The following is a 14186-nucleotide window of genomic DNA, read 5'->3' as shown; positions in this document are numbered from 1 at the left end:
GGCCCCTTCCACCTGATTCAGTTCCAAGAGGACTTGCCACTCATTCTGTGAGAGGTTTCCAGAAGTTGTTAATTAACTGTACCACTCTCTTTAGTTGAACTTTGATCAGGCAGTCTGCTGTAGACAGGAAAATTCTTAGTACTCTTTAAATATTTAATTGAAACCAGTCGGTCGTATTAAAAATAATCAAGCACATCTTATCATGGCTGTGGATACAAATTGCCCATTTAAAATATATAATCGTTCAGCTTAATGAAGGTGTGTTTTTAATTCATGTGGAGAAGGTTTGGGGGCCCTACCCGTTTTGTCCCTGTGTCCTGACGCTGAGCACAGAGCCCTGTGCCAGTGCTGAGACCTTATACGTGGACGTATACCAGCCTTGTTGATAGTAAGGACTTGGCATTTTGCTTTATATCTTAGTTCCCTTAAACTTTATTTTTGCTATTCAACAAAATAGGATTTTTATTTACTTACACATATTATCTATTTATTATATTCTTACACAGAGGACTTTGTTGACTATATTTACTACACCAGTGTTTTTTTCCACAGAAACAACCTGATATCAAAGTTTTATGTGTTTTATGTATCGCTTTGTCAATTATTAACTAGAGGCCCGGTGCACAAATTTGTGCAAGAGTGGGGTCCCTCAGCCAGGCCGGCCTTGGGGAGGGACAGTGGGAGGTTGGCCAGCCACAGGAGGTTGGCTGTGGGAGCGCACTGACCACCAGGGGGCAGCTCCTGTGTTGAGTGTCTGCCGCCTGGTGGTCAGTGCATGTCATAGCAACCAGTCTTAACAGTCGCTTAGGTTTTTATATAGAGAGATTTGAAAAATCACACTGGACAGTAGAGTCAAAGTCTACCCCTGCTGTGTTGTTTGGGATGGAGCCTGGGGAGGGGGGGTGGTGTACTGAGAGGTGCAAGGGAGCTTCCTGAGTACCTGGTCACTAGAAGCTGCACTGATAGATTACGCCATCCTCTGGAATTCTGTTTTAGGGCAAGAGAGAGCATCGTTTAGAAATGGCTGCAAGTTATTGGTTTCTCTGAGATGAATCTGATCCTGTGAAACTTACTAAAACTAGGCCTAGTGGCTTTCTGCCTGTCCTACTGTTACGGGAAAGGGGACTTGGCCCTGAGCGGGGCTGCCTAGGGCCAGCCGGTAGTGTGTGGGTTCTTGACTTCGTGCAGGAAAGATTTCACAGCACAAGTCCAGGTGACTATGAGGGAACGTTTATTCAAGCTGGGGATAGTAAAACAGGAAAGGGCTTAGCATAGAAGAAGCAACACTATGGGCTGGGCTGCTCTGGCTCACTGGGAAGTCAGAGGAAAGGGGCCCTTGGAGACAGGTTCAGGGGGTTAGCCTGGGATGAGCTGCTGCTGCCCATTGCTCCCCTGGTTGCAAGTCTCAGGGGATCCTTTAAGTTTAGGAGAAAGTTCATGCCAGAGAAAGGAAAGGCATGAGCATACTCAAAGAGCTCTCGCTAGCATCCTTTGTCTTGAGGGCTTTATCTCTTCCTCGCAGGTGGGAATTTTAGGGGAGATCTCTGGGGAGGGTTTCAGCAGAATATTCATCACTTTTCCAGGTGTGCCCTTTCAGCGTCAAGATCTCTACTGATTGGTCAGTACCAGGGCCGAAGTTATTAGACATTGCAGCTGGTCCTAGCGTTGCCCACCTGGTTCTGCTGCTTTTCTGGGCCGGACTGAAGTGCAACTAAGGCCTAGGTGTGATCTACAGGAGGTGACCTTCTGTAACTGGTGGTAAATTGCTCTGACACTTTGTTCAGCTAGCTGTCTCAGTTTCCCCATGCTACTTGCCAAGGAATTTCCCTAGCTTGTTACCGTCCTGTCTCACTGCATTAGAATGCACTTTCTGCAGTCACTTCTTCTTGCACCTGCCTGGGCTGCCTACTAACACCTGGCCCTGGGAATGAAGGGAATGCAGCCTTAAACTGGGTGTGACCAGAAGGTAGCTGGTGCTGGCAAGCGCTGCCCCCTGAGTGGGTGTAATAGCTTCAGAGCCATGAGGCTTGGGTTGTTTGAAATGGGAACAGAGACAGTGTTGAGTTTTCTAGTGTTTGTTCTCCGCCCCCAGAGCCACCTTACATTTGTGGGGCATTCTATTGCTTGCCGAGTATTTTTACATGTGGGTGTGTGTCTCACTGAATTCATACTTGAGCTTCATCGCCCCATGAATGCAGACCTAGACACATGGAAACAGTGTTATTTTGAGAAATTTCAAGCATTCTTAAATGTTCCAGAAAAGTTGCATGAAGAGTACTGCTGTTCATTTAAATTCACCAGTTGTTGAAATTTTGCCACATTTTCTTTACCTTTATACTTTTACCTTTAAAGATAGAAAGATCAATGATGAGAGAGAATCATTGATCGGCTGCCTCCTGCACGCCCCACACTGGGGGTTGAGCCCTCAACCCGGGCATGTGCCCTTGACTGGAATCGAACTTGGGACCCTTTAGTCCACAGGCCAACCAACACTCTATCCACAGAGCCAAACCAGCTAGGGTACCTTTTTTTTTTTTTGAGGGAGTGAGGGGGCTTAGCTTTTACCACTTACTTTCCAACATTTTCACACTGTGCCCCTAAATTCTTTAGTATGCATCTCTTAAGAACAAGAACCATATTAAAATTATCACACTCAGGAAAATAAACATCAGTGTCATATTCCCTATTATCCTTGCTTATTCAAATATCCCTAAATGTCCTTTATAGCTGTTTGTCATTCTTATGCCATATGTGATCAGTTCTGTGCTCACTATATCATTAGTAATCATATCTCTTTATTCTTTTTTTATCTACAGTCAGCCTTTAAAAAAAATGATATTGACATTTTGAAGCGTTCAGGCCAGTGGTTTTGCAGAAAGAGCATGAAGTAGGATTTGTCTGATCCTCTTGCGTAGGTTCAGCTCAAACACATTTGGGGGCAAGAAAACTACCCAGGTGATAATAGAACCTCTGTTACCAGGCCAAACCAGGGCCGAATGCTCAGGAGTCGCCAGCCCAGAGACAACTTCAAGGTGATTTTATGAGAAGGAACTTAATCATACAAGCTAGCCGGCAAGGACACACCAGGGATGGTTCCCAGAGCAGTGTCCCTGAACAGAGCATCAAACCCATCTTTATTAGGGAAAATCGTGCATAAACACAAGGTGGACTTTGTCATCGTGTGCGTAGGTGGGGACCTGCCAGTCCACTCACAGTCAGGAAATGTGGCTGTGCATACAGAGTATGTTCAAAACTGGCAGAAAATCTCTGCTCCTGGGAGGATACTTTAGTATTATGAAGGAAGTTCATGAGGAAGTCACTGGGGGGTCCTTCAGGCTGCTCCATTCACCGCCTGGTCCCAAAAGACTTCCTGGGCTTGTTTCTGAAAAACAGTTCTGGCGGCCACCGAAGTCAGGGATTGCATGGGCGTGGATAAACATTTTACTAAGCCTTGGACTTTCTGTGAGACTTTCAGCAAATTACAAGAACATTACACAAACCTTATAAATTTCAGAGTAATCTGAGTGGCGTTACAGGTTAACCGAGGCTGAGTTATAAACTCTAAACGAAGGTCAATCTCTGCTGGGCCACATGTCCAGCTTTGGCTACACCTCGGAGCATCGCACCTCTGGCATTTTTGGAGGCTGATCAGTTGGTTCAGATGGTGTCTGCCAGGTTTCTCCATTGTCAGGTCCCCTTTCCTCTTCATGATAAGCAAACTCTGGGGTGACGTTTTAAGATGGCGAATGACCTGTTCCCTAACACCTTTCAGTGACTCATGTGAGCATCCACTCATGATTCATGCTTGCATCAGTTCTACCTGGTGGTGCAGTTTCCACGTTCAGATTGGAAAGACGAAGCTCAGAAAGAGGTGGGTCTCTCATGAGGCCTTCCCACTGTGACTACGCCATCACACAATCTCTTAGGTTAGATCACATTGTTTCATCTTTTATAAGCCACTCATTCTTTGCCCTCCCTTATATTTATTTGCGAGCAGACATCTGTCTTAGGGATTACAAGTTTCTATTAATTACAAGTTTCTATTTCTCACCAGCTTCTGTTTTAGGTGGAGTTCCCTAAACGCAGAGCCTGAGGCAGGGAGGGATTCCTGTGCTGTGATCTATTGAGGGAGGCTCGGGAGCAGTGTGTGCAGGACTGAAGGATACAGGGTGGAACGGGAGGAAACCAGGCAGAGAACTGGGGCCCGCTCAAGTCTAGCCTCAGCCTGAGCACAGGGAGCTCTGAAGCGTGAATAGCACCCCAGAGTTGTCCTATCCGTAGGCAAGAAGACCACTCCTCTACACCCTGTGTCATTAGCAGTGCATCCGCTCCCAGGGGAGAGCATAACTTCCCAGGTATGTTCAAGAAAAGGGGGCAGCAGGGGCATGGGTGCCCGATCTGATACAGGGGGACTGGGCAGGGCACCACCAGCATTCACTACAGGTTCAGCATTTCCTTCATGAGTTCTTTCTGAAGGCTGTCCTTTAGGCTGGCTGATAAAAGCCAATTTGTTCTGTAATAACAGGCCACAAACATCAAAGAATAGCTAGCTGAATAAAGGCATTTGCTTAGTCATTGGCAAAGACAAGGTCTAATTTATGGTTGCTCCTTTATGAGGCCCCATGAATCTTATTTACCAGCTCCCTGTTGAGGCCCCGACTCTTTAGGCTGAGGTCAGTTGTCAGAACAAAGTTTTTAGCTTCTTGAAACAACTGAGGTGTCAAGGGATGTCCCCTCCTAAGGAAGGAAGACTGTCAACATGTTTACTCTCAGCACACCTGGGTGTCAGGGTTGCTGTTTAGAGGTTGCAGAATTTGGTCTTGGTAAAATATTGCCAACTCGAGACAGCAGGAATAAAATGTTATTTTAATTGGGTTGTGAGTTCGCTCAATGTCATGTTACTGCCCCCCCCCCAAAAAAAAAACCCCACAAAAAAACACAAACAAACAAAAACAAACACCTAATTGGATCTGAGTTCCAGTGCACATTTTGCACTTAGGTCTCAAGCAAGTGCTCCTCAGACTGGCAACATCACCCAGATCTTGGTGGAAATGCAGAGGCCCAGGCCCACCCCAACTCTGTAGCATTAGAATACGTATATGGGGCTGAAACCAGGAATCTGTGGTTTAACAAACCCCAAGTGACTCTAATGTAGGTTCAAGGGCTGGTCCAAAGCAGTGGTTGTAAACTTGGCCGCATGTCAGGATTGTCTGGGGAACCTGAAAAAATCCTGATGCTTGCATCCTACCCCATGTGTCTGATTTATTTGATCTGGGTGCAGTCTGGCCATCAAAATATTTTTAAGCTCCCCAGGCAATTTTAATAATAGGCAGCCATGGTTGAGAATCGCTGGTCTAAAGTCTCCTCTTACCTTATGTGAAAGGAATTTTAACACCAGATTCATTTTGAAGAGTGTGTTCTTATTAGCTGCAAAGATTCACTTCAAAATACCCAGAGGCCCTGGAATGTCATATGCACAATGAGAAATTGCCCTTCTTCACAGGTTCTCCCATCTGGAAACATGTAGCAGAGGTAAAGGGAAACACAGATTTGAGAAAAAACTAAATGGAACTCTTGACATGAGTCTTTAGAGATATAGAAAGTCAAGAAGGTGTAGGGGAGAAGTTAGGATGGGGTTTCTGGCCAGCCCACAGGCCATCCATTATGGGTTGTTACCCAAAGGAGACCCCAAAATGATCACCTTGGATGGTGATCATCTTCCATATTCAGTCCACCTTCCTCGGAGTGGAGAGGTCCACATGGAAATAGCACACCTCCTACCCCGAGTCTCACCTTACATTTGGAACCATCCCTCATCTTTTTCAGTGTTGAGGACTTCACCCAGGCTACACACTTGGGGCTGGGGGTGGGAGAAAGGTTAGATATTTCAAGTCTGTACTCCAACCTGAACTTGGCCCTTCAGACATGAAGGGTCAGGTTTGATGGTCCCGCTGGCTGCTGCAGGACAGGAGTTGGTGACCAGCTCATTGAGAACCAGGGAAAGTGAGAGTTCTGAGTGTGGGAGAGAGGAAGAGACCCCCCGAGCTGACAGCCTTGGCTCGGAATTTCCACTTCTTTCTCTTAACAGAGCCATGTCCTTGAGCAAGTCACTCAGTCAGTCTGAGCCTCCCTGTCCTCTCTTTTAAAACTGGGATCCTAGTATCTTCCTTTCAGGGCTGTTGAGAGGAGTAAATGAGAAAATGTTTGCAAAGGGCCTGGCCGGGGGTAGACACCACATAGGTACAAGCTATCCTGTGTACATGATCTTACTCGTTACTGCAGAGCTGGGTGAACACCAGACCACTTGAATTTCTGGTTCTGCCGTCTCATGGCTATTTATAACTCAGGACAACTTGATAACTGCTTGGGCCTCAGTTTCCTCATTTGTAAAATGGGGGCTAAATACTCAATAACGGGATTAATGTTGGGGTCAAAGGCAGCCATGGAAGTCAGTGTGATTTTTTTTTTATTGAGCTTTCACTCATATAACATACAATTCAAAATCTAATGTGTAAGATTCAGTGGTTTTCAGTATATTCACACATCTCATTCCAGAACATTTTCATTTCATCAAAAGGAAACTCCATACTCATTTGCAATCACTACCCATCCTGCACCCCTTCCCAGTCCCAGGCAACCACTAATCTTTCTGTTGGTATATATTTATCTATCTAGATATTTCATATACATGAAAACATAGACTACCAGGCCTTTTGTGTCTGGGGTTTTTCATTCAGCATGATGTCTTCAAGATTCATCCATGTTGTAGCATGGATCAGTACTTTATTCATAATAGGATGAATGAATATTATGCTGAAAAAAAAGTATGGCTATGCCACATTTTATTTATCCATTTATTACCTGATAGAAATTTGGGCTATTTCCACTTTATGGTGATTATGAAAAATGTCAATATAATTTTATGAATAGCATAGCAACATACCACTGTAAGGTTTCATTATAAATAATATTAGTAATAAAATTCCTACCTGGGTGAAAAGAAATGAAATGCAATTCATTTGGACACAAAATGAGGTTGCCTGCATGTGAATGGTTTATTTTTGCTTAGAGCATGCCATGGTCATTCTTATGATATAGTCTCTTGAGCTTTAGGACTTCATGGTTCTCATATGGAATTTAGTACTTAGGGGTCTGTGCCCAAAGGAAGAAATGCTTTATGCCAGAAGATAGACTAAACAGCATTTAGGATGTTTAGAATCTTTAACAAACTGGGTTAGAAATAGAAGGTGGGGTCTGTTGAGTGTTGTTGAGTTTGCCGTTTAATATTGGGGCTACGGCGTGAAATATAACCTGGTGTTTGCCCTCAGGCTTCCATTCTGGAGGGAAGACAAGTAGGTGGTGATGACAAGATGGGGTATGTGCTATGACAGGCCTAGCCTACGAGGTTGTAGAACCGTCTCTGCCGCAGCCATTTGACCCCTGCCGACTCTCTCTTTCCCAGCATGGTAAGACACACGGACGATGGCTGTTCCCAGGAAAAGGATGTGAAGACCTGCCCCCGGGACTCTGGCTATGACAGCCTCTCCAGCAGGCTCAGCATTTTGGACCGGCTTCTCCACACCCACTCCATATGGCTGCAGCTGAATCTGAGTGAGGAGGAGGCGGCAGAAGTCCTACAGTCCCAGCCTCCGGGGGTAAGGCTCACAACCTCAAGGAAACAGGTTGAGGCAGGCAGCACTGCTGCATCCTTAAAGACAAAAAGACTTGGAGTTCTTTGCAGCCTGTAGGGAATACGGTTCCCGATGTGTACCTGGATTGCAATGCAGGGAAATTCCGGAGGCAGCTCCCAGAGCCTTCACAATTTGTCTTTCTCCCTCCATCTGCTCAGTTGCCCCCAGGAAGTGCAGGACTCCGCAGGAAGCAGGGCACCTCAGTCATGAGGAGGGGCTGCTGCCCGTAGGCCCTGGGCCTGACTTCTTGAGACCAGACATTTAGGAAGAGCCTGGTTGGAGGGGTTTAGTTGTCTCTGTTGTTTGACTTTCATTCTGAGTCTGGGAACCCTTCCTGGGGCCCAACCATCTAACCTGGGACCTAACCTTCAAAAGTTCACTGTCCATAGACTTGTCTGCTCTGGCTTATGATGGTGAATTTTCTTGGGCTTTCTCAGTGGCTTTGCACATGAATCAAAGTACAATTCAGTTTGTTCACCTACTCCCTACTCAAGTCCGTCTCATCTTAATCAAGACCAGGCCACAACTCTATAGAACTTCCTTAAAAAAAAAAGTTATTCAGTGAATGGTATATCTTTTGCTGTCCAGTGTGGTAGCCACTTGCCCCATGTGCCTATTTAAATTTATATTTATTAAATGAAATTCAATTACAAATTCAGTTCCTCGGTTCCACTAGCCACACTTGAAGTGCTCACGAGCCACAGGAGGCTACCATACAGGATGGTGCAAAATATAGAACATTTCCATCATCACAGAAAGTTCTCCTGGACGGTGCTTGTATGCAATGCCTACTTCCAAAGGAAAGGATGGCCACAACAAATCCTAGATAAAGTAAGACTTGAAGCAACACCTGGCAGGAGGTAGACGTTCAGAAGTAGGGGGAAAGGCAAGGATAAAATTCCATCAGTAACTGGCTGAGGAATGTAACAATTGGGCAGGAAAATAAACTTTTGCGTTTCCTTTCAGCCAGAGCCTGCCTGTTACCACTTTTTGATTTATAAGTGAGTCTTTGTTTCTCATCTGACAGAAGGCAGACAGGACTAAGAGCTCTGTTGGAACATGCTCAGGATGTCAGGCGCAGCATTTGATCATCTTTGCAGAGAATTCCTTGGCCAGCACCCTGGGTTGTTGCCTCTGGTTTTGGTCTGTATGATCAAGACCCCCTCCTGTGAGGCCCCCACTTGTTGAAGGTTGGGTTGTCTGCTCCTGCATGTCTGCCAAAATTTTTAAAGAAGGCGGTGGCCCTGTTGCTAAGTAGCAATTCCCCTTCTGGTGTCAGGCACGTCCATTCCTGCTGAGACCTTGTGGGGAGCAAGTCAGGCAGGATGTTGTCTCTAGCCACCTACTTGGTCCCTGGCCAGGGCCCGCCTGATGAGATGGGCAGGCTGAGGGCAGGCTGAAGGCAGGAGCAACATGGATCAGGAGAGGCCAGATGCGCTGGAAGAAGCTAGAATGTTGAAGAGCAGGAGAAGCAGGTGCGAGAGGGAGATTTGAAAGGCTAGCCATGGTGGCATGGGTTCTTGAGATGCCCATCATCCTTGATTAATGTTCAGTTGAAAATGGGCAACTGCAGACTGTTTCTGTAAAGGGCCAGAGTGTAAATATTTTTGGCTTTGTGGGCCATACAGTCTCTGTCACAACCACTCAAGTCCGCCTCGCAGTGCAGACGCAGCCATAGACAATATTTAAATGACTGAGCATGTCTGATTCAGTAAAACTTTGTTCCTAAGAACAGGTGGCAAGATCGATTTGGTCTGCTGGCCATACTTCACTGACCCCTGATCTCAGGTTACAGAGACTCAGGAAATCGGCCTAGAGGTTGTGCTCTCCCTACCTCCAAGGCTCAAAGAGATCCCCACCTGCATAAGGGAATATGACTCCTTTTCCACTCACCAACAGCGGCCTCTCACAGTGCTTTGGGCTTTTACCCATCAGGATAGTATTTAGGAAACATCTGTTTCAATTTTAGAGTGGCCTAAACACCTGGACTTCCAGAACTGGCTTCTAGATAAATTCCACGGTTACCTCCTCGTGGGTGCTAGAAGGGAAGAGAGAACTATTTCACTTCCTTACCAAACTCCCCATTCCCATAACTTCCCCTGCAACCCCACCCCCCAAAAATGTTTCTTAGGAGCTATTGATTGGACATACAGACCGCAGTGAAGAAGGTGGAAAACTAGATAAATTCCACGGTTACCTCCTCGTGGGTGCTAGAAGGGAAGAGAGAACTATTTCACTTCCTTACCAAACTCCCCATTCCCATAACTTCCCCTGCAACCCCACCCCCCAAAAAATGTTTCTTAGGAGCTATTGATTGGACATACAGACCGCAGTGAAGATCAGGTGGAAAACATAAAGAACAGTAGGGGAACGGACCCCGTCCTCTCGATTGTGAATGATGCAGAGCACAGCCTGAAAAGGAGTTGATGGCACACTTGCCTCTGCAGTGACGGAGGCCAGAAAGGTGTCCTGAGACATCAGCACAGCTTAAAGCACGTGCCTGAAGACATTAGGACCTGGAGGGAGCGATCGAAAGTGAAGTGAGTCAGGAGTCAATGGACCACAAGCCTTGGTGTTGGCCGTGATGAACTTCAGAGCACACCTACCCACCTTCCCATGGAGGCGTCATAGTTGGGCTCCAGTGGATTGTTGCCATGCCTGGTCTTGCCAAGTCATCTCATTTTCCAAGAGAAGCTAAAAATTCAGATTTTAATGTGAAAAAAACAAACACATAAAAACTCCTGTCTTTTCATTGTTAACAACACATTCAAATCTCTATCACAAATATACACATGAGCCAAATTAGTCAATGAATTCCCAATTCATCACCCATATTGTTGCCATGTTGCCTGTGTTTAGAATCTAGGTTTCATCAACCAAGACACCCATATAAGACCAAGCCAGAGAATGTGTCACACGAAAACAATCATCAAACTGAAAATGCTTCTGCAGAGTAAGGGAGCTCTTACCTCCTGGGGAAGGTTCTGTCGAAGGGAGAGTGGAATTCTGTGGAAGTCAGCTATTAAGCAATTCCGTGGAAATCAGTTATCAAGGAACGCTTCATAACCTATGGCATGCTTGCTGCTGATCCCACCTTTCTTAGGGAGCAGAGTGTCCTGCATTGAGCCTTGCAATTAAGCTATAAAGGGGGACTCTATTTGTTGGAGGTATGGAAAATCATATGCCGAGGTTCCAACCTTCTAGATGTTTCCTAAGCTTGAATTTTTTTTCCTCCTAGATTTTCCTGGTTCGTAAATCCACCAAAATGCAAAAGAAAGTCCTCTCCCTTCGTCTGCCCTGTGAATTTGGAGCCCCACTCAAGGAATTTGCCATAAAGGAAAGCACATACAGTAAGTGGCCACTTGATGGTTGGGTCCTGGTTGACATGGTCCTCAGGCCTCTCAAGCAAGTGGAAAGAGCCTGTGCTTTGAGACAGACAGGCATGGGTCTGAGTCCTGGCATTGCCGTTGGTTCATTGAATGACTGGGTGGGTAACGTACCCCAGGAACCTCAGTTTTCTCATCTGTATAGTGAGCTGATAGTAACCTCAGAGAGTTGTTAACAGTTCAGTTTAACAACCTATGTGCAAAGTGTGCAGCCTACTGCTTGGCATATGGCAGAGGCTCAATAGAGTTTGGCTTGCTCACCCGCTTCCCGGTTAAGCGCAGCATGGATTTGGTGCCCAGGTTTGTTGATGACTAAGCTTCGGGGCAGGCTGTCTTTTTATAGGATCAAATACTGAAACATGTGTCTGCACATCTTTGTGAATAACCCCTTGAGCAGACGTTTCCCTCCAGGCCATCGCTGTTCACTTTTCTGGGAAATGCAGCTAATCAGAGGCAGGATCCATCCCTTTGGAAAAATTAACTAAGTTTTGAGGGGAGAGTGGTGTTCAGTAGCATTGGTATTTCTTCCATGGTCCCTGAAAATGTGACGTATCGGGGGGCCAAGTTTCACATTTAAAAGGGAACATATAGTTCCCAGGTGCTGCCAGCCTCCAAGAAGGAGGGGAAGAGAGGTCTGCACCCCAAAGGGAAAGGCTTCATTGAAGTCGCAGGTCAGCAGCTGAAGTGTGAAGGCAGGAGGAGCGCAGGGGGAAGCCTGTGGGCTGTCTCAGTAGCGAGGCTGAGACCAGGATTCTCACTTCTCAGTTTTGACCCAAGTCTCTGCATCGGAAGAACCTGAAGGTATCACGGTCAGTTTAAGGGCAGGTATGGGATTCTCCTCAGACCGGCCTTCATCATCTCACTAAGCCAATGGCCTTTCCCTGAGTCTGGAGGAGACATTTGCAGCAGAAACGAAACCTCCCCACCTCTATGTGATCGGCCTCAAGTTCAGCAAGGCCCTGCAATGTTTTTCCTCCAGGTCTCCCGAGGTCACTGGTGCCAGGGAACTACTGCCACGTGCAGGCACAGGAGCGGTCGTGAAACCTGGTTAATGATTCATAGTTTATTTACATGAGGGGGTGATCAGAAGATAGATTTCAAACCCACCATTTTAAAGATAATGAATTAAATACTAGGTGCAAAGGCAATGCTGAATTGGCTTTTGGAAGTCTGCCAGCCAAGAACTTGTTTTTAAATATCTTCTAATATCCAAGGTTAACCATGGTAAGTTAGTCTGGAAACCCCTTTAGTGGCTTTCTTGATGTTCATCTGAGGTCCCTCCCAGCTAAAATGTTTTCCTCCCTCTTTTGTCAAGACCTCTGTCACTTCCTTATTCCTTTCCAGGGGACTTAAAGTGGTTGAAAGAGCTATTTATGCACAAAACATTAAGGTGCCATAACTAGTGACCACAGGCCTTGGTCCCGCTGTGATGGCCCCTTCCCAGGCCCTATTTTCTCCTGGAATTGAGGTGAATTGGAAGAGGAACGACTTGTTATAAAAAGAGATACTTGTTTTGTCATAACATTTAGAAAATGTGGTTTAATAATAAATACCACCTTATTTTTGTATAGATTGTTTTCACATAAATTACTCCATTTTTTAAAATTTCAGTTCCCACTACTACCCTTCTGGAAGACAATGAAAGCACTACTGTTGTTCATTTTATAGATGAGAAAACCAAGGCGCAACAATGTTAACCTACCCCAAATGGTTTCTTCTTATTTAACTCACTAAGTTGTGGTGAGAGTGTGTGTTTCTGTGGGTCTCTCTGTTGTGGTATATGTGTGGAGGCGTAGGTGTGTTTTGGCTGCCAAAGAAATGCTAAATAAGCAAAATAATACAACACAAGCAAATAATAGGCAAAATAAATGAGGATATGGTGTGTTATAAAAGGAAGAAAAACTCATTTGATTGAGGAAATGAGAAATCTTCCCAAAGCTAAAGATGTCTGGAATGTTTTGGGAAGAATGACTGCATGAGTGGTACCCCAGCCAACATGGTGTGAGGAGTGGTTGGCAAATCCATGAACATTTGAAGTCCAACCACAGGGTGTTCCATCATTCGGAAGACATACAAATGGCCCACTATCTTGCCAGACATCTCTTTTCCGTTAGGAAACTTGTGCACTTGGTAGTGGCAGTGGTGGGGGGTGGGGGCACTCTATGTAAATGGGTTTTAGAATTTTTCATACTGAATTTAAACAAAAGCTGACTCATGGAGATCTTGTGTTGTCCTCCAAGCTTTGTGCTCCTTCTGCCTTGTGTCTTTACCAGAAGTGGCCCGTTTTGGTAAAGCGGTATGTAACCCAGGAGGTCCATCTCAGGAGGGCCAAGGGCAGTGGGGGCCTTGGTGTTCCCCAAGCCCTGTCATATGCCAATGGCCTCTCTCTCCAGCCAGACTGGCCCCTTGACCCCTGCCCAACTTTGTATTCTGAACTTAAAAAAGAGGGGGGGGGCATAGTTGTGCAATTGGAGTGTGTGCTGGTCTGTTTACCAGGATTGGAGCCTGTGCTCCGAGTGTGAGTCAGGGACTGCGTTTCCAGGCCATCCACTCCGCACTGGCCTGTTTCCGGCTGGCGTGCACCCTCCTCACAGCTGGTTCTGATAAGCCGCACAGTAGTTGTTTGAGAGCGCTGGGCGCTGGGATGGTCCCGTACATGCAGCAGGCAACAGTTCAGGGGCGGCCTTTCTTTCCCAGAACATGCTCAGGGACACTCAGCTGGTTTCCCAAATCTCTCTTTTCCAGCCTTTTCTCTGGAAGGCTCAGGAATCAGCTTTGCGGATTTATTCCGGCTCATTGCTTTCTACTGCATCAGCAGGTAAGGCCTCTTCTCTTATAATTTTCAACACCTGCTGGGTATGCAATATAATTGGGTAGAGGGATCTATCAGGTGTACACCTATTAGATGTCACTGGAAGGATTAGCCACTGAAATAAAATGGTCACCAAGCCCACTGTGCCAGGCTTAAGATCAAAATGATTGCTCTGGCCCCTCCAAATGTAAGATCTCATTCATTAGTACGATTATGTTCTCATGCTGCTCCCATGGCTCCTTTTACGGAGACCCGTCAAGCAGGGGAAACACAAACATTCATATACACGCACATGCA

General features: G+C 46.0%; 1 protein-coding gene across 1 annotated transcript in view; it reads left to right on the top strand.

Moving 5' to 3' along the window:
* Positions 1–14186, top strand: part of RIN2 (Ras and Rab interactor 2) — a 106332-nt gene that overhangs the window by 53578 nt on the left and 38568 nt on the right. Inside the window, 3 exon segments of the mRNA XM_014539487.1 lie at positions 7463–7655; positions 10930–11041; positions 13823–13895. Of these exon segments, the coding sequence (XP_014394973.1) occupies positions 7463–7655; positions 10930–11041; positions 13823–13895 (378 nt within the window).

This window comes from Myotis brandtii, unplaced genomic scaffold (genome assembly GCF_000412655.1).
Source record: "Myotis brandtii unplaced genomic scaffold, ASM41265v1 scaffold217, whole genome shotgun sequence".
NCBI classification, from domain to species: Eukaryota; Metazoa; Chordata; class Mammalia; order Chiroptera; family Vespertilionidae; genus Myotis; species Myotis brandtii.
This window is presented reverse-complemented; position numbering and strand designations above follow the sequence as displayed.